Source organism: Carassius gibelio, chromosome A4 (genome assembly GCF_023724105.1).
Source record: "Carassius gibelio isolate Cgi1373 ecotype wild population from Czech Republic chromosome A4, carGib1.2-hapl.c, whole genome shotgun sequence".
NCBI lineage: Eukaryota > Metazoa > Chordata > Actinopteri > Cypriniformes > Cyprinidae > Carassius > Carassius gibelio.
This window is the reverse complement of record NC_068374.1, coordinates 29,513,605-29,534,858: the sequence shown is the minus strand read 5'-3', so window position 1 is coordinate 29,534,858 and position 21,254 is coordinate 29,513,605. Positions and strand designations below refer to the sequence as shown.

The following is a 21,254-nucleotide window of genomic DNA, read 5'->3' as shown; positions in this document are numbered from 1 at the left end:
TGTCTTAATACTCATTGAATTTTAAATGAAACCAGTGTAGTCCTGATTTTACAAAATGTAACTGTAATCTGAATGCTTAGTTTCTTGATGCAACTGTAAATGATTATAGTTATTACATTTGTGTATCCTGATAAGGCTACATAACGACCATTTCCGTTACTACGCAACCCTGTTAATGATTACTAGCGCTGGGTCTTATTAATTTGTAGTAGTTGTTTGTGTGTGGGTTGTGAACAGTGTTGGGGAGTAACTAGTTACATGTAACGGCGTTACGTAATTTAATTACAAAATTAATGTAACTGTAATTAGTTACAGTTACTAAGAAAAAATGAGTAATTAAATTACAGTTACTTATGAAATTTTTAAAGATTACAAAGGGGATTACATTTGGATATTTACACACATCCACATACAGATTTAACTGATTTCCCAAATTGCACTGACTATTCTGAGACATACGCCCTAATAATTTCCGGGATGCGGAAACACAGTCTGGTTCGTAGAATCCAGTCATAAAAACGGAATGCCTAACGCGGACGGAATATGCCATATTTTGGATGATTAAATCAAAAGTAGGTTAGTACACTTGAATCAAAACATGATATGGACTAGTGTCTGTGAATATTAAGCCCCAAAAATGCAATATATGACTACTGCACGTTCTGCGTGTCAGTTGAAATCACGCGCGGACTGGACACCGGGAGAACCGGGACAATTCCTGGTGGCCTGGCAGCTTCCTCAGTCTTCCTCAATTTGGCCCTCTATTTTAATATCATTATTGTATAATTGCCTGCCGAATGTACTAAAGCGATCGTTTGCGAATCCGCCATTTGATAATTAAATCTCGAATAAATCTGTTAATCGTGACTCGCGCGCTCTCCGCGCCTCCGCCAAACGGTTTGGATCAGACTCCAAGTAATCAATGCGAAAGAGAGAGAAAAGAGTGGACTGTGGAAGCGCACAGCTGGAGCAGAGAAGCAGAACTACTGTTCAGGGTTTCAGGTCAGTTTCATCTGTAAAGATGCTTTTTTTTTTTTTTTAATCAAACAGCAGCACGTTGCTCATCAGTCATCACTCAAAATATATAAAGGACATCATTATTATCTGTTGTAATGTTACAGTAGTAATTTTGCTGAAAAATAATCAGAATTTTTTGGGAAGCTGAGAAAATGGTTACTATTGTTAAACTGTGGTAACCAAAAATGTAAAATTATTTTACAAATGTATTTATTTAAAAATAAATACAAATCCATTTGCAAAACAAAAAACAAAACAAGGTTATTGTACTTTTATATAGGCTAATAAAAGCATGGTAAATTTTTGTAAAGGAAAAACATGACTCGTGTACAGTATTAGGATTTTTCTATAAATATATTGTTGTATTGTAGAGTATTGTAAAGTATAGTTTTGTTCAATCTTGAGTATTAAAGTCATGAGAGAGATGGATAACAGGGCAAAATAAAGAGACTGAAGAGAAAAATGGAAGTGAAGGTGCAGTTCAGGAGAGAACTTTTAATTATTTGCATGTCCCCACTCCCCAATTTAAAGATTTAAACCTTCATGTCAGGTCCATACAAAAAATAGTTTGTATGAGTTTGAATTTTCCATTCTGAATTTTTTTCCCAGTCCGCCCCTCCTGTAAATTAATGGCAAAGACATGGTTTCATTTACTCAACATAGACCTACTGAAGCTTGCAGTGTTATCAACCTCTGCCGTCTCAATATAGGAGTACACAAGCACATAAACATAATTTCTTGTAACGCCACGCCAGCAGAGGGAGCCCTCTCCCGAGTACTGACTGTGATCCGCTCCCTCTGCTTCACCTGTACTTCCTGTTTGTGCTATATATAAGCATGGCCGCCACCACTGTCACGTTGCGAAGTATTGCCAGCCTGTCTGCCTTACCGAGCGTTTTTTCCCATTGCCATAGTTTGCCTTCTTGTGTATGATCTTTGCCTGGTTTCCCTGTCTCTGTCTTTGGATTTGCCCACTGTCTTGTTGTTTGGATTGGACTGCCTATCTGTGTATGATTCTCTGCCTCCTATGATTACGATTCCCTGCCTACTGTTTGGATTTGTCTGCTGTGGAAGTTATTAAACTGCACATGGATTCTAACGCCGCCTCCGCGTCATTACATTTCTAGAACTGCTCTGTCACTTCATGCATTTTACTTATTTTGAGAAAACTATCATCATATTATATACAAAGAGACAGCAGTTAAAAAAAAAAAACACCAATGTTTCAGGAGTTTATTATACAGAATATGACACAATGCTTATTAGATAACTGTATTTGAGTTGATGTATATGTATATGTATGTCCTAAAATGTATTTAAAGCATATAAAGTCTCCTAGGTAGATGTGCACTGTTTGTGTAGTTAAGGTGTAGTTCACCCAAAAATTTAAATTCTTTCATTTATTACTCCCCACGTATGTCGTTACAAACACGTAAGACCTTCGTTCATCTTCGCAACACAAGTTAAGATATTTTCGATGAAATCCTTGAGCTTTCAGACCAGGGTGAATAATTTTCATTTTTGGGAGAACTATTGTCAAACACTTAGAAAGCTTTAAAGCAAAGATCTACAACTGAGAGCAGTGTGGTCTGATATAGAGCCTGTCTATGGAAGGACAATTTTCAAAAGGAATTGCAAATTATATTTACATAATCCAAACACAATTGCAAATCTTGCATTATGTTTCCGTTTTCACAAATGCACTGTGACTGCCAAATTTCAAATGGAAAATCTAACTCCATTGACAGCTGTATTTTCCATGTATTATGAGCAATAAGCCTGACATGTTTAAAAAATACAGCATCAAAGCAGCTAAATAAATAGGAAAATAGTATGTAATAATGAAAAGGGACAACAGTAAATGCTCAGCTTTCAGTTAAAGTCAATTCATCATTGATTCAGCGACGTATCATCCAGCTGTGCAATCAAGTCAATGATATAGCTTGATATTAAGGGTTCCCCAACTAAGCAAGTCAGAGGCGACAGCAGCAAGGAACCAAAACTCCATCGGTGACAGAATGAAGAAAAAACCTTGTGAGAAACCAGGCTCAGTCATGGTGCCAGATCTCCTCTGACCAGACTAAACCAGCAGTTCAATTCCAGACTGCAGCAAAGTCAAAATGTGCAGAAGAATCATCTGTTTCCTGTGGTCGTCTGAGATGAGGTCTTTACAGGGGATCTGTATCTGGGGCTCTAGTTGTCCTGGTCTCAGCTGTCTCTCAGGGCTGTAGAGGTCCTTTCTAGGTGCTGATCCACCATCTGGTCTGGATACGCACTGGATCCGAGTTACTGCAGTGACCCCTCTGATCTGGATACGTACTGATCAGGGTTGCTACAGACAATACTATGGGCCGTGTTTGTATTGGGAGGGGACTTCACTCAAAGACAATTGTGCCAAACGCTTTGAACAATAGAGGTAAAGGCACTACTAAAGGCAGCTGCCGCTCCGAGAGATGCGTGTTAAAGGACAGACAGTGAAACCTGGGTCTCCCTATATTCTTGGCACCTTATACAATAAATAATTCTGTAATTTTTACCCCAAATGCAGGTACTATCCCCTGCTAACAGCTGGAGCCACATGGTACTATTGGTCAATATTCACCATTAACCAAATGCTTTTCTCCTGAGGAATAAAATATACGGTGAGATGCAAGAGTAGAACTGCAATGTTGTTTTGCTGACGTGCATCAGAGTGCAAACAGTGAGAGATTTGGGGTAAAAAACACAAAATATTTCCCAATACAAATACACCCCAAAGTATATTCCCACCCCGACACGAACTGACAGGTTTCCATGTAAGGCATCTGAAATTCAAATGCTTTTCAATTGTGTTTGGACTATGTCACAATTTATGCATCCACATGTGGAAAATTAAATATACAATTTGCAATTCCTTTTGAAAATGGTCCAGAATATCCTTACCTGTCCATTGATTATGATCAATGCCTGAGAGATCTGTTGGTATTTTTAAATTGCCATAACAATTGGTGTAAACAAAATACAGATTGTTTTAATAACAGTGATTCAGTTCAAATGACTGTGTGAAGTTAATCATGAAATTGAGTTCATCATAATTATGAGTTAAATTCACTTATGACTAGGTCTACCAAAGCAAAATATGAAATAGTGTGATTGGCTGAAAGGTGTGCGTTTCAGTCAGTATAATCAGTTTGCTGTCACTGGCACATATATGGGAGCTCACACTGCATATGCACACACAGACATTTCTATGACATGTCACGCAGGTACTGGGCTACTCTGCAGCTTTAAAACAGTCCATATATAAACAATTACAGGTGTACCAAAGTGATTAGGGACACTGATGTATTGGCTCATTATAATTTCTGTACATTCTGAACACAAAGTTTCAAAGTGCAGCTTTAACTATAGTACGAAACAAAAGTATATGTGCGTTTAAGTTACGCGAGGGTTAGTTGATAATCACAGACAATCAATTATGTATGTAAAATCTGTAAAATGTATAATAAACAGAGGAAAATGAACTTAAACGTCTCGATAAGACTACACTCGACGAGTTTTTCTCCCACAAATGTATCCATTGTGCTTTTGCTCTGAAAAGAAAAAAACTACATTTTGAATTATGGCTGGCCAAAAACATTTATTTGCGTATGTAAAAAGACTTTATAAATCACACAAGCATGAAATCACTGCGCTAACGCGCCTACGTCACCCACTGTGCGTGCGCGCACTTTGAAATGTATCGAAACCCTGAGACGTCGAATTGATAAAACTGTTTATTTGAACCTGATCGTCTGTTCTTTGATACGGCGTGTATTTTGCATAGACAGTAAAAGAAATGGACACAGCGACCCCATTGGAACTCAATTGAGACAAATGAAGCCCGGTTTTAGCGTTTTTTAGCACTTCCGTTTCTGATGCGCAGACTCAAACGAGGCTTGACGACGTCAGCAACCTGTCTGCCAGACGTAAATCTTCTAGTAGCTGTGCGTGAAAACTGCCATCGTTAATCTTGCAGAGACGGTGAGCTTGAGCGGGGAGTTCTTTGTCGTGAGTGAGCAGGAGTAAGTATTCTGATTAATTATTTTGTATAGTATTTTAAAATGTAACGCCAGTACGCCATATTAAGTTAATTGCCTGCGAGCTTCTCCTCCTGTCTGTACGGTAATGCGACAGAGAGCCGAGTGCTTATGACGCAATCGTTAGCCTATTTTTTACAAAAACTGTTTATACGGGGCCATAATGTAACATAGAAGGTAATGGAGCTCTTTATACATTGTCGTGTATCTTTAGAAATAAATAATGGACAAACAGAGTCTTTAAACGCCTCAGATGTAAAGCTATTCGCTGTCAAAGTGAAGCCAAAATGAATGGGAGTCAATGGGAATGCTAACTCAAGTGAAGTTCTGCTAAAAGATGGCAGCCCCCACCCGACTTCAACTTCCTTGCCCCTTGGTATTTTGTGACAGATCGAAGGCTGAGAAGGAGAAGAAGCAGTCTACCCTTCCGTCTCCGTCAGTCAGTGTCTGAAAATGGCGTCAGTAGAGTATGGAGTGAGATTTGGTTCTTTATTACCATAGACAGTAAAAGAAAGTTTATTACATGCGAGAAAATAAAAGATCTGAGAGAAAAAAAAAAGTTTGAGAGAAAAAGTTATCACACTGATAGCAAAAAAACATTTCATGAGAGAAAAAAGAATATTTGAGAGAAAAAGTTTTCATGCCAATAGCAAAAAATAATTATATTTGAGACTAAAAAAAGGTTTGAGAGAAAGTATTTTCCCATAGAACATAAAAAATATACATTTGACATTTTTTAAATTATTTCTGAGAAAAAAAAATCTCTCTCAAAATACTTTGAAAAAACTCTCAAATATATATTTTTTGCTATCAGTGTGAAAATATTTTCTCTAAAAAAAAAAAAGTGTTTCTCTCGAAACGCTTTTCTTTGCTCTTGATGCAATTTCTTGCTCTCGTGTCAGGATTTTGCTTTCACTGTGAGAATTGTGTCATGGGCGGGGCCATGTTCCTATTGGCCAGTCGGGTGAGCATCGTCTTGTCTTGGGAGTCGAACTGAATCATTACACCATTGTTCGGTTCACCTGCATAGATGCCGCCTCTGCCTTATGGCTAGTTAAGTTGAGCACGGACACTCCAATGTTTGGGTAAGATGATGACACACAGCTGGCTGAGCAAGTTCAGTATCACTAAAGATTAAACATTAAAAAATAGCACTCATATTCATGAATGAATGTGTATTATATTATTTGCTTGCTAATCGCTAGTAAAGCTAACCAGCCATCATGCTAGGTAAACTTGCAAACTCACCTGGTTTATACTATGTTTAAATCAAATGCCAAATTAATGTTTTGATTTAGATAGTTTCACGCCTTATTTAGTGAGTAGTGAGCAGTGATTGATATACCGTTTGAAAGTGTCCCACCTAGTTTTGTTTAAAATAGTCTTTGTATGGTTGTTGCACTACATGTTTAGCTACACTGCATGTATAGCTCACAAACTCAGCTACACGGGGCTTATTCTAAATATTTTTTACCATCTAGCCGAGGTCTAGAGCTGACAAGGTAAATTGCAGGTCTAGGACTAACTCTTACATTAGCAACCCACAAATATGTTTGTGCCTGTACTGTCATTAATTATTTTTTCTTTTAAATTTTAAACGGTATGTCAATCATTGTCTAACGTTAGCTAGTTGTAGGGTTGCCACCTTCCATGCATACTAACGTTAGTTGAAAGTTGTACGGGAGGTTGTATGAACAAGCAGTTACTCTTCAGGTGCTTTGAGGCTAGCAAGTGCAAAGGTAGAAACTAGCTAACTACTCACTAAATAAGGCGTGAAACTATCTAAATCAAAACATTAAAGGGGGGGTGAAATGCTCGTTTTCACTCAATATCCTGTTAATCTTGAGTACATATAGAGTAGTACTGCATCCTTCATAAATCCAAAAAGTCTTTAGTTTTATTATATTCATAAGAGAAAGATAGTCTGTACCGATTTTTGCCGGAAAAACACGACCGACTGGAGGCGTGATGTGTGGGCGGAGCTAAAGAATCACGAGCGCGAATAGGCTTTTGCGTTGAGAGCGTGTGGAAGCTGTGACATTACCGTGAGGGAAAAACCATCATCCAAAACAAACCATGGCTTACAGTCAGATTCAGCCGTTTATTTATGATCCAGAATCAGATCCAGAGGCTGAAACTAAACGAAAGCAGCAGCAGCAACGACTCGCTCCGAGCGGGGCTCGAACCCGGGTCTCCGGCATGGGAGGGGACGCACTAACAAGGAGGCAGAGATATTTAAAGCAGTTTTACTCACCGCCTGCGGTTCCAACACATGATCGTGACCCTTTTTCCTTGGGATTGTATCATCCTTAAGAAAAAAACGATACGCAAATCCGTCGTCAAACTGGGCCTTGTGAACAAGCATCTTCGAAATGCAGGGAACAAACAAAAACACTTGCACAACTACGTTGATGCTCTGTAAAAATAAACTCCATCCACTGGTCCCTTAATGCTGTTTTTTTTTTTTTGGTAATCTGTGCAGGGTTGTCTTGCCCTGGCAACCAAAAACACACTTCTTTTGTGACTTTTTGCGACGCTCTCGCTCTGATCAGTGAATCGCTCTGATCAGTGAAATGTCTGTGCTGCTCAGCCTTGCTATACGGGAGCACGCACTCTTCCGGCAGAAGTGCGTCAGGACCCATATAAGGAAATTCCGCTCCATCTAACGTCACACAGAGCCATACTCGAAAAAAAACTTTCCGAAACTTGTGACAAACCGGAAGGAGTATTTTGGGAACAAAAATACTCCTTCAAATGTACAACTTAATTTTTGAAACTTTGTCCATGTCCATTTAACAGTGTAAAAAAACTCAGTATGCATGAAATAGCATTTCACCCCCCCTTTAATTTGGCATTTGATTTAAACATAGTATAAACCAGGTGAGTTTGCAAGTTTAACTAGCATGATGGCTGGTTAGCTTTACTAGCGATTAGCAAGCAAATAATATAATACACATTCATTCATGAAAATGAGTGCTATTTTTTAATGTTTAATCTTCAGTGATACTGAACTTGCTCAGCCAGCTGTGTGTCATCATCTTACCCAAACATTGGAGTGTCCGTGCTCACTGCTCAACTTAACTAGCCATAAGGCAGAGGCGGCCGGCATCTATGCAGGTGAACCGAACAATGGTGTAATGATTCAGTTCGACTCTCAAGACAAGACGATGCTCACCCGACTGGCCAATAGGAACGTGGCCCCGCCCATGACACAATTCTCACAGTGAAAACAAAATCCTGACACGAGAGCAAGAAATTGCATCAAGAGCAAAGAAAAGCGTTTCGAGAGAAACACTTTTTTTTTAGAGAAAATATTTTCACACTGATAGCAAAAAATATATATTTGAGAGTTTTTTTCAAAGTATTTTGAGAGAGAGTTTTTTTCTCAGAAATAATTTAAAAAATTTCAAATGTATATTTTTTTATGTTCTGTGAGAAAATACTTTCTCTCAAAACTTTTTTTAGTCTCAAATATTATTATTTTTTGCTATTGGCATGAAAACTTTTTCTCTCAAATATTCTTTTTTCTCATGAAATGTTTTTTTGCTATCAGTGTGATAACTTTTTCTCTCAAACTTTTTTTTTCTCTCAGATCTTTTATTTTCTTGCATGTAATAAAGAACCAAAACTCACTCCATAGTAGAGCGCCGACATACATTTTCAAAGTAAAAGTCTCTAAACAGTGAACAGCAGCATCGACAAATATTGCTCAAAGGAAACAAATCAATAATAAAAAAAAATTGTTACATTCAAACTGTGTTCACTATATCTCGTTACACTATATTGGATCAGATAAAAGCATTACTCCTCTCTCTTTTGCTAACTGTTATGATTTACATGGCTACTGATTCACAAAAGTTTGAAACCTTTGATATCTAAAGTCTGTGAATCATTATTGTGCATAGTGTTTCTTACTTCTTAAAGGCTTTTCAGTTAATCATGTTTAAATGTGTGTTCGTGTGTTAGTTAAAGCCCACTATGCTATATCAGATGGATTTGTTAAAGCAGGAGGCATCACATGAAAGGGCTTGAGAAGACACACTGCCTGCATTTAAACCCTGGCACACACTGCTCAGCAGATTGTCAAACACCATCAATTCACTTTCTGCAGAGTTTATAGTTTCACCCCTGAACTGTACAATGTCATAAATAATCTGGACACTTAAAAAATATGAATTTCATTGTATTAGGTACAAAAAAACCAAAAGGCATCTTCAAAAAACAAAACTGAAGCTTTTTAGCCATTAAGTTACTTTTAATCAATTCACTTGTATGTTCCACACAGAAATATTACACAACGGTACCTCCTAGTGGCCATTATACCTTACTGCATTATACCTTACTGCCTTACTTACCTACATAGTACAAACAGGATTGAGTTAGTTTTGCATTAATAAAATTATTATCGTCTTGTTTAGGACATTTACATTTAGCTTGAGTCTGATTTCTTTATTTTTGTTCCACAGTCTGTACTCTTATCCTTTTAAGCATCTCTGAAAAGCTTGTCGTCTAGAGTAATCTATGGCATAACCAAAACATAATCTCAACTTGTCACTGATGATAAACATCAAGCATTAATAAAAAGCTATGTCACTGTGCCCTGCAGGTATCACAGCATTACCAAGCAGTTTTTCTGTAAGGCAGATGGTGTGGTGGTCATCTATGACATCATAATGGAGGACAGTTTCAGATCAGTCCGCCCCTGGCTGACCAGCATACAGGAGGCCGTAGGCGACCCTATACCTGTCATGATCCTTGGCAACAAATTGGACAAGGAGAATGAGAGCGAAGTGCAGACAAAGGAGGCTGAGCAGAGGTGTGGACATCTCTTATGATGTCAATCACACAGTATATCATAGTAAATTATTAATAATATCTAATATGCTCTGTCTTTATCTAACATCACCTCATTCAACACAGTAAAAGTATTTGATAATTTTGATAGGGAGCAAACTTGAATTTTTATGAGTGCAGTGCTTATACTGGAGCTAATGTGATACATCTGGCCAGGTAAGAACTCAAAAACACACAACTGCAACATGTTGTTAAAGATTGACATATTTTGTTAAGCTGTGATGTTTGTAACACTTCAGCCACGGCTGCAATAAGGCCCACTAAATGTGCCTGCTGGCAGCCAAGTTGAGATCACATGATCAGCCCAATGCTACTAAGTTTATCTCAGTATCTCCACTATAATCAGACACTTTCAGCTGTTGAATAAATTGGATATGAGATTAGTGTACAAGTAAAACATATGTAGTTTATATATATATATATATATATATATATATATATACGTGTGTGTGTGTATGTATGTATGTATGTATATGTATATCATCTTATAAGTGTTTTAATGAACACTGATATGTAAGTACAACTTGTTTATTTTGTTATTTTATTGTTGTTGTTTTATTTATTTTAATTCATGCTTTAAGGGTCCTGAGGGAGCAGTAAGACAGAGTATGGGTAAATACTAAAGATATTAATTTGCCGTCATATCAAATACATTTGTATATGTGTCCAGTAGATGGCAGCAAAGCTCTTATTATAAAGACCAGCAGACAAGAGTCTTGTCCTTGTGTCGCCACAAGAGAAATCTTCTCACTTTTTTTTCCAGACAAAAAAATGTTCATTTATTTAATTCACAGCTACATTTTGGGTACAAATCTAATTTGAATCAGTGGGTTACACAAGTTTGAGGGAAATTTGTTCAGATTTGTTGAACCGAGGCAGTGGATGATCACTGAGACGAATGCCCCACTTCTTTGTTTGACTCCTCCTCCACATCATCATAATCTGTTATTAAATACAAAATATTAAATCAGGCCAAATGTTGTTATTGGATGAATATTTTAAAAGCCTTAGCATGAAAATATTGAATAAATTAAAATAAAGATGTTAATATAATGAGAACAAAAGGGTTATAATAACTTACCCAACAGGTTTCTCACATCTTCACTGACACTCATCACATCATCATACTCCTCCTGAACTCTCTCTGATCAAGAATGACAGAAAAACATGTCACATCAGTTTATAAAACAATTCTCATTTGAAGGATCATTTTTCCCTTCAGTGTCTTTATTACACAGAACACACATCTGAGGCCTAGTCCACAATACACTGATATTTTTATAAACAGGAGTTTTCCTCCATTAAAACAAAAACAAAAAAAACTTTGAAAATGCAAATAAACACTATGAATGAAGTACTGTCAAGAGCATGTGGAAGTTGCCAAACCATCAAGTGGCGATATAAGTCAATAAAGCATTGCTGTCTAATCCGAAGCCTGATAAAAGTGTGCACTGCAACATCACAAGCTAAAAGTTGCTACACCACAACACTGCAATCAGAGTTTCTGAAAATGTTCACCCTAGCAGGAGTTTTTAAAAAGGTTAATGTTCAGTGTCCTGAAACTGTGTTTGTGTGTGTGTGTGTGTGTGTCTGTACGAACGACCAAACCACACAGAAACACTTGCAGTTTTGAAAATACCCATGTTCCTGTGGACAGGGCCTGATACTTGTTAAGTTTCCTGTGTGTTTTCTGTCCTTGTCTGTTGTTTGCCTTGTTTGTCTTTATTGTTAACCTCATTAGTTGCCATAGCCACTCAATTGACCACACCCATCTGCTTGTTGCTATAGTAACTCCAGTTTATCCACCTTATTTTTTTCTGTAGGAGTGTGTTCTTTTGTAAATTTTATGTGTCTGGCTTCCGGTCTCATCTGCTTCCAGCTATTTTTAGCTGTACAAAACAGCTCTTTTTGCTGCTTGATATTACAAACTGGAGTGTCTTACCTTATCATTAATGTATTTAATGCATAATCTTAATTATTAACACACTGGTTTGTAGTGCATAAAATGTTACCGTTTACTGCACGATGTTATTTTTCTCGTTATTTCCCTACAGCAGCTAATGAACCAGAAGTCTCACATTCACAGAAAATGACTTACTTCTGTGTTGAACAATAAGGTGGATAAATGTCCCTTGTGTTTCCCTTGGTGCTTGTTTTGCCTGTGTTTCACATCTTTGTGTTTTTTGTTTCCCAGTTTCCCATTTTTTTCTCTCGTTTACTTCTATTAAACTGCAGTTAGATCTGATCTCAGCCAGCTTTCTCCAGCACATCACAATACTCATGTAAATATGTGAAGGGTGATTAAAAATTTAGTTCTGTGCATCTCACCTGTTAAACCTTGAGAGCTCGGTCTATTAATGATGACATCATCATAATTCTCTGGTGTGTTCACTACAAATGAAAATATGAGTCAATTTAAAGTGTAAACCAAAAACCCATTAAGGCAGGAATTAAAAATATTATCTGTAATGATCTTGATTGTAGAGTGATATTAATAAAAAAAATATAGAGTAAAACACCTTTTTTGATATCAGAGTTGTGTCCGCTCGTCATGACATCATCATAGCTCTCAGGTGTGTCTTCTACAAATTAACACAGGTATTACATTCAGAACAAATTTGAAATATCTGTCTTAAATATACTGTAATATTTTGATTAAAAAATATATTATGTACTGCTATAGAATAAGAGAGTGACACCTGTCTCACGATCTGGTTTCAGTCCATCAGTGATGACATCATCATAGTATCCCGGTGTGATTTCCTTCATCATCTCTTCTGCATCAACACACAATATGTTTGGATACAAAAGCCAAAATATGTTGTTGCTGCAGATAATAAGACTGAAAATGTATTATATGTCATCTGGTAATGAATCATGTGATCAATTTAAAAGGTCACTGACCTTTTAGGCCACTGCCATTGGTGACATCATCATAATATGCAGTATTGAACGCTTTTGCTAAAAAAGGAGAGCAGACTGTTAATATACAAGTAAACAACAGGATTTGAATAGTATTGAGTCATTTATCAAATATAATTTGGAATTACTAGTTACAGTTGTTCATTATAAAATTATTATTATTTGTTTTTTGTAAAATGTGGAATGATTATGTGCTTCAGCTCTATAACCTGAGAGAAGCTCATCAGCATCTTCATACCCAGAATGCAGTTCTTCAGAGATGAGACTCCCTGTTAAAGAAGAGCAGAACAGTCAGAAACATGTTCATCATTACAAACAGACTGAATCCTCTTTCCTTTCGATTATAAAACATTGTGTTAGTGACAACACAACAAATTACTTTATTATTTAACGTAATAAAGAAATAAATCCCAAGGCCCATTAGCAAACATATGAACCCTTTTCTTACTTCCAGAAATATACACAGGAAGAGACAAACACACACACACACACACCTGCATCTACTGTACATGTACAAACATATAAGTCCCTGTTTATGACCCTCTAAAAATACACACAGGAAGAGAAGCTGACTGACACAAACACACAAACACACACACACACAAACCCCCCCCCCCCCCTCTCTCTCTCTCTGTCTATCACACACACACAAACATGCACCTGCAGCTCTGTGGTTTTCTGTCAGGAATTCTGGGGTTTGAAGCAGGAGGTTTAACAGGACTAATAATAGATGAACATCAACTGTCTGAAAGACTCTTATTAATGGTATTAAATGAGATTGATGGCTCATGTCTCACCCCTCTGAGTGAAGTGATTGTGTCTGTGCTGAATCTCCTCATAAACGGTCTCAGACATCGTCCTGTGTCTCCTCTTAGAGAGAGCTGTGAGTGTAGACAGACAAACCTGCATCAGTTCACAACACATGACTGATCACACACTGAATAAGACACAATATGACAGTCTCTGGATCTCTCCTACCTCTCCTCATCACTCTGTTCTGCTGAATCAGTATAAGCAGTGGCACTAAGAGCAGTAAGAGCACAACTCCCAGAACAATCACAAGCACTGGGAGAGACTCTGGTGGAGGAGTTTGTGGAGGAGAGACTGATGTTGAGTGCACTGAAGGAGAAACTGGAAGAGAAGCTGATGATGTTGTGGCAGGAGTAGTGGACACTGACACATCTGACAAAAACACAATAATAATCATGCAAATGACTGATTAAATACTCAACTATTATTAGCACTAATAATATCAAACAATCTTGCTGTGACCTTCACAGTTGAGTCTAACAAGCTTCTTGTGGGAGCAGTCAGTGTGGTTATTCAGGGAGAGAGGACAGTCCCACAGATGAATCTCATTCCCTCTGCACTCATCTTTGTTCATCCACACAACACCTTCACCAGCACCAAAGACTGAATTCCCATCAGCCCTCAGTGCTGCTCCACAACCCAGCTGCCTGCAGACCACCGGAGCATCGCTGATGTCCCACTGATCATCACAGACTGAGCCCCACACAGCGTTATGATACACCTCCAGCCTCCCAGAGCACCGGCCGTCCCCTCCACTCAGTCTGAGAGGAACATGATCTAAAACACACACATCAGCACTGACCAGCTTCAGCACAACATTTACAACAAAGTTGTTAAAAGTGGTTAAAATAATAATACAATTATAATAACCTTACTTGAACACTGTCTCTTGTATGAAGATGGTGAGGTAGAACATGTCAGAAAACTCTGAGGTGACTCACTAATCTGATCCTCTGAGAACAAAATAATTGAAATGCAAAAATTATTATATTTAAACAAACAAAAAACGACAATTTCAAACCAACTTAAAGCAGTTAAATATCATCTTACTTGAGCAGGTGATTTTGGCCACTTCATTATCACAGTCATACTTTCCCCATGCTGAAGATGGACACTGCCATAAAGTGGAGTCATGTCGTCGACATTTAAGATTATCAAGCCAGTTACGAGGCTTCAGTCCCTCTGAATTACTCGGTTCACTGCCAGATCTTCCACAGTTCAGCTCTTGACAGATCAGACTCGCTGTGTCTCTGTCCATCTGGTTGTAACACACATTACCCCAGGATCCATTGTAGAAAACCTCCACATTCCCTTCACAGCCCTCAGTTAACCTGATCTCTTTAAACTCTAGATGGAAAGGTATGTGCATTAAAATAACTGCAATTCAGGCAGTGCTTATTTTGAAATAAATAACCAAATAACTGGTGTGACGAGTGGGGCGGGGCCGAGAGGCGTGGGAACGAGGAGTGAGGCCAGGTGTAGTGATTGGAGATGAGCTAAACCTGCGCCCCACCGCCAGTCTCGAGTCCCACGTAGGAGATGGAAGGATATAAAACTGGAGTGACGACCGTGAAGGACGAGAGAGGACCAGGCCTGGGACATTATTTTATGTTTGCTTTTTATTTTGAGCGCACCAGTCGTCCGTGAGGGGCTGGTGTGCTGTTTTGTGTTTATTTTTCAATTATTAAAATGTTTTGATTGTGCGCCGGTTCCCGCCTCCTTCTTCCCGATGAATAGGAAGTTTTTATCGTTACAGTGGTGCCGAAGCCCGGGAGAAGGAGGGACGCGCTGCTGAAGATCCCTCGCCGCTGTGGTGAATCCGCGGTGCCCTCGAGCAGGCGAAGTATGTGCCGCCATGGCCGCTCGAGGCGGTGGGCTGGAGCGAGTTGCCGGGGACGTGATGGAATCCGGAGGGGCAGGGAACGGGGGACTCCTGCCGCTGCCCAAAATCGGAGGAGCCGTCGCCGTCCATTGGGCGGCGGAGGGGTGTCTAGCCATCCGCCGAGGGCCGTCCAGTGCCACCGCCAGGCACCGTGGAGGAGATCACCCAGCTGGTGGAGGGCCGAGCAGCAGTGCGTCTGGGAACCGGAATTTTTTTATTTATTTTTTTCTCTCTCCCCTCTCTCGTCCCTGTCGCTACTCCTTCCATCTCCTTTTCTCTGGCCTCCTCTGTCCTACCCCCAGGTTCCCGCAGGTCCCCGTGAGGGTCCCCCCTCGGAGGGAAGGGGGGGAGGGAGTAGAGCGCAGTCTCGAGGGTACCCCCCGGCCTGCGAGGGGCGATGGGGGTATGTGGCGAGTGGGGCGGGGCCGAGAGGCGTGGCAACGAGGAGTGAGGCCAGGTGTAGTGATTGGAGATGAGCTACACCTGCGCCCCACCGCCAGTATCGAGTCCCACGTAGGAGATGGAAGGATATAAAACTGGAGCGACGACCGTGAAGGACGAGAGAGGACCAGGCCTGGGACATATTTTATGTTTGCTTTTTATTTTGAGCGCCCCAGTCGTCCGTGAGGGGCTGGTGTGCTGTTTTGTGTTTATTTTTCAATTATTAAAATGTTTTGATTGTGCGCCGGTTCCCGCCTCCTTCTTCCCGATGAATAGGAAGTTTTTTATCGTTACAACTGGTTAATTCAAGGCTGATTCATGCTGATTCATCTAAAATATTATGGTCTCCTAATGTCAATGACATGATATGCTATCAGCATTTGCAACATGCATTCGCCTTAAAAATACATTAACGGAGAACATTTCCTCTTAGTTATCGTAATACTGTTACTGACATTTAACCCTGGCAACGTATGTTATCAGCATTTGCAACATGCATTAGCCTTTTGTTGAGGGAAAAATTACATTTCTGGAGAGCATTTCCTCTAGTGTACTGTTTACCTGAGCACACGACTCCTACATCTTTCTTGTGTTGACAGTCATGTTTTACCCAGCCTGGAGAAGAGCAGCTCCACAGGGACGTCTCATTCCCCTCACACTCCACCTCATCCAGCCATATGTGTCCAGAACCAGGACCAAACCAGGCTGGTACCTGCTGGTTACTGAGAGCCACTCCACACTGCAGCTGTCTGCACACCACATGAGCATCTTTAATATCCCAGGAGTCATCACACACTGTCCCCCATGAGCCGTTGTGAAAAACCTCCAGCCTCCCTGCACAGTCTCCCCCAGAACCCACCAGCCTGATGGACCCCCGACCTGATATTCAGAGACAGAAAAACACATTATTGATCACAAACAACTGAAGAATCTCTCCAGATGTTGTTCTCACCAATGCAGGTGATTGACAGCTGTTGTGTGGAGCTGCAGTTGAGAGTTCGTGGAGATCTGCAGTTCCCCAGATGACCTTCACTCCCAGAGCACTGGAAGCCCGTCACACACTCATGACTGTGTTCAGGACTGGTTGAAGAGGAGCCGGAGAAGTTCAGCACAGAGCCACAGCCCAGCTGTCTGCAGACCACAGAGGATTCAGAGAGACTCCGGGAGTCCAGCAGAACTCTCCTCCAGACCTGATGGATGAAAACTTCCACCTCCCCCTCACACTGTCTCTCTCCAGACAACCGCACCAGACCGTCATGAAGAGCCAGAGAGGAATCTGAGTGAAAGATCTGACATTTTACTAAAATACTGCAAATGTGTTAAAGACCACAGAGGAACACTTAAATAATAAATTTGTTTTATATCAATATTACATTTATATAAGTAAATTCAAAACTTAAATGACACAAGCATTAATCTTCAATCTGAAATGTATAGAGAATATATACAGCATTTTGTATAAGATTAAGTCTTCCAGTAGCATAATGTCAGTAAATGCTACAGTAATATAGACTCACTAGAGCAGATGACTCCAACATCTCGTCTATGAGAACATTCAGCTCGACTCCATGAAGAGATGGAACATTCTGAGAGATTTGTTTCATTCCCGACACAATTAAACACATCAGCCCAGATTTCACCACTTCCCTCTCCAAACCAGTCTGATCCCACAACAGACACAGCAATCCCACAATTCAGCTGTCTACAGAGGACACTGGCAGCTCTCATATCCCAGCATGCATCACACACTGTGCCCCATTTACTGAAGTACTGACGTTCAACTCGACCAGAACAGATGTCAGGACCATTGACCAGTCTGAGATCAGTGTAACCTGCAGGAAATTAAAACGTATTTAAACAAGACAACAGGATAGTTTAGAGGGAAGAACTAACTGTTTATTTTTATTGCTGTTGTTGTATTACCATTCATAATGCATAACATGCTCATTAGAAATGTTGAACAATTGGACTTTAGTATGTTTAGCGATTAAAATGTTGTATTAGATTTATTAACTGACAGGATAAACGGTGACATTTTACCAGAACATATCAGTCCCACGTTGTTGTCTTGAGAGCACTCTGTGTAATTTGAAGTTGGACACAATCGAATGTGTGATTCATTTCCTCTGCACTGAATCTCTTGTGTCCACATCTGAGCGTCTCCTTTACCAAAAGCAGCTGCTCCCAGCACCTGTACAGGAGCCCCACAGTCCAGCTCTCTACACACAACCTCTGCATCCTTCTGGTCAAAGGCAGCATCACACACTGTGTACCATGTGTTCCCATAAAGCACCTCTAACCTCCCGGAGCACAGGTGAGGTCCATCAGCAAGTCTTGTAAATCGTCCATAGTTTATGGTTTCTACATATTTGCATAATACATAAAACCAATTAAATTAGAGCCATGGTGAGTGAAGCTGTCTTACTGTGAATGTTACAAACAAACAACAACTGTGAGTGATTAAGTCTATCCTTCGACTGAATATTGTAAACAAAAACCTGGGTCATTTCAGCATCACAGTTTTACAATTATCCCTAACCTTAAATTAATTGTTTATAACTAGCTCAGAAACAAACTGTATAAAATTATTGTATATTGCATATGTTGTGTTAAGAGAAGAAAGTTTGATAAGTGATTAAACAATGAGCTGCATGAAATCACTTACCTGAGCATTTGACTCCAGCATCATAAGTATGACCGTTACAGCTGCTACGATGTTTACCCCATTCAATTGATCTACAATCCTTCAGTGTAGACTCTGATCCATTACACTTCACTCCATCCATCCAGATTTTTCCTGATCCAGGTCCAAAGTAAGAAAATATTGGTGCTTGTAAAGCCTCTCCACAGCTCATCTCTCTACACACCACTGCAGCATCAGTCAGATCCCAGTCCCAGTTATAACCACACACTGTTCCCCACTGACCATCATGAAGAACCTCCACTCGACCAGCACAGCGACTGTCACCATTCACCAGCCTCACATTCACACTGTCTGTACATGAGGGATACATCAAAAAATAAGCATAGAACAACAAAATATTAACCATATAGAAGTTATAAGAATAACATGTAATTGCATAATCACATGTAAATCAATACAATATAGAATGTTTAAAAATATATATTGAATTTCATCTGTCGCTGAGTGTACTTACTAGCAGTGATGAGTGTAATCAGTGAAGACAATAAAATAAGTGACAGACAGTTTTCCATCCCTTTGTATGCATCCCCCCCCCCCCACACACACACACAAAGACCACAGATATGCTTAAAAATGTATTAAAAGAATATAGAAAAGAGATGTTGTATCTTATCTTTTCTTTTTTCCTTTAGCTATCTCTTAATTCTGAGTGTATACTTACCGGCTGTAATGAGTGACACAAATGAAGATACAAAAATATATGCCAGATAGCTCTCCATTTCACTATACTCTCAGACAGTTCAGAACACAGCACAAGTTTCTCCTCTGCTCCCTCAAACACACTGAAGAAACTGGCTCCTGTCAGCCCCCTAAAGAGAGAGAGAGACTCACAGCTGCCAATGACACTCACTGTTACCTTATTAGACACAACAGAGGAAATCATCAAACACAATCAGTGACAAATCAGAAAGCTGCATTTTTATTTTCTCCATATATATCAATAAAGTGTGAGCGCTGATGAGCGGGACTCCTCCTCCAGCGTGAAGAGACACTTCACTGAGGACAGACTCGTGTCAGTCAGAAGTCAGTGTGGAGATAAAGTCACACTAAACTTAAAGCAGATTGATACAGAAACACTGCAGCTTATATTCAGCATCAAAACCTGAACCTGAACACAGCAGACACAAGCACTGATGACTGACTTCTGTAAGTATGAATACTTCAAACACTTACACAAACTTACTAGAACCAATTTCTAATGGCTAATTTTAATGAATGTACCATTTAAATCATACCATTTTAAAAGTTTCTGGATAAATAATGCGTAATATTATTGTAAGTGGTTTTTACAATATTTTTTCTTTTATTATAAAATATGATTACACCATAGTGTAGACTATATTTTGCTAAAGATATTCTGAGGTGTTTTTAATGAATGAAATATCTACTTTCATTAAGTAGGCTATAACTAATCATGTGCGTTTAATGCTGCATTGATGTATTTTTTCCAGAAGATGGCAGCAAAACGTTTTTTATTGTAAAGAGGCGCAGACAAGATTCTTGTCACTGTCAACTTCTCACTAGTTAAAGTACTGTACAAGCAGCCTGTCTTATATGTAATGCCATTTTATATTTTAAATTAAAAATATAAAAAATATAAAATAAATATATATATATATACAAAGAAAAAAGAAAGATAGAAAGAATTCAACATATTTCCTTATGTAAAATTGTATTTTCCCCACATTTATTTATTTCCAGATTTATAAATTATTCATATATGTATTTATGTACAATTTAAAACAAATGTGAAAATGTATAAATGTTGACATAAATACATATATAAAAGTGGAAATTAATGTATAAATAAATGAAAAACATTTTTGGGAAAAATTTAATTATTCATTCAGGAAATATAGTAAATTTAATATTTTGCTGTTTTAAATTTTGCTCTAGATTTTTGTATTTTTTTAAAAGTATTTTTTTATATATATTTCTTTGTAGATTTATGCATTTATTTATTTGATCAGTTTTCAGATCACGAGAGAACAGGAGGAAACGAGGAAGCATCAATATTGAAAAGCACCTTATATGAAGCAGTTATCTGATAACAACAATTTGTTCAGTCACTCAGATTTTGTTTTGGAATACCAGTTTATAGTATTCAGGGAAGAATTTTATATAGTTTTTCTCTTTGGAAACAATAATAGCTCACTGTCTCAGTGATTTCAGTTTGTTCCTCAGCTCTGAATACACTATGGTTGGTTATATTTGTTGCAAAAGTTTAATTAACAAGATTCTGTTTTTGGACATTGTTATATCTATTCCTTTTTCAATTTGCTATTAGAATAATATTCATGCTGATATTAATTGGCCACATGTGTGGTCCCTCCCTCAAAATTTTTTCCTAATGAATAAAGTTAAAGAAATATCTTACAAAATTATTCACAGATTTAACCATTAAGCATTGCTTACAAAAATGTTAAAATACCATTGACACATCCTGCTGTTTTTGTGAATATTTGACAGAAAATCTCGCCGAAGACCGTCCACCCGTGCGATGAGCTCGGAGACCCGGGCAGTGAGAGTGTCCACTTTCCGCGCGGTGGTGCCGAGCTGGGTGGCA

At 38.8% G+C, this 21,254-nt stretch overlaps 1 protein-coding gene across 1 annotated transcript in view; it reads right to left on the bottom strand.

The window, feature by feature from the left end:
- Positions 1–10,688: 10,688 nt before the first annotated feature.
- Positions 10,689–21,254, bottom strand: part of LOC127976297 (scavenger receptor cysteine-rich type 1 protein M130-like) — a 58,029-nt gene continuing 47,463 nt past the window's right edge. The window contains exons 5-17 of the mRNA XM_052580632.1: positions 16,546–16,696; positions 14,712–15,008; positions 14,537–14,614; positions 14,124–14,438; positions 13,830–14,033; positions 13,649–13,732; positions 13,061–13,120; positions 12,834–12,890; positions 12,629–12,706; positions 12,449–12,511; positions 12,258–12,320; positions 11,011–11,073; positions 10,689–10,871 (exon numbers count right to left, since the gene is read on the bottom strand). Of these exons, the coding sequence (XP_052436592.1) occupies positions 10,816–10,871; positions 11,011–11,073; positions 12,258–12,320; positions 12,449–12,511; positions 12,629–12,706; positions 12,834–12,890; positions 13,061–13,120; positions 13,649–13,732; positions 13,830–14,033; positions 14,124–14,438; positions 14,537–14,614; positions 14,712–15,008; positions 16,546–16,696 (1,569 nt within the window). The 3' untranslated portion in view covers positions 10,689–10,815. The remainder of the gene's footprint in view (positions 10,872–11,010; positions 11,074–12,257; positions 12,321–12,448; positions 12,512–12,628; positions 12,707–12,833; positions 12,891–13,060; positions 13,121–13,648; positions 13,733–13,829; positions 14,034–14,123; positions 14,439–14,536; positions 14,615–14,711; positions 15,009–16,545; positions 16,697–21,254) is intronic.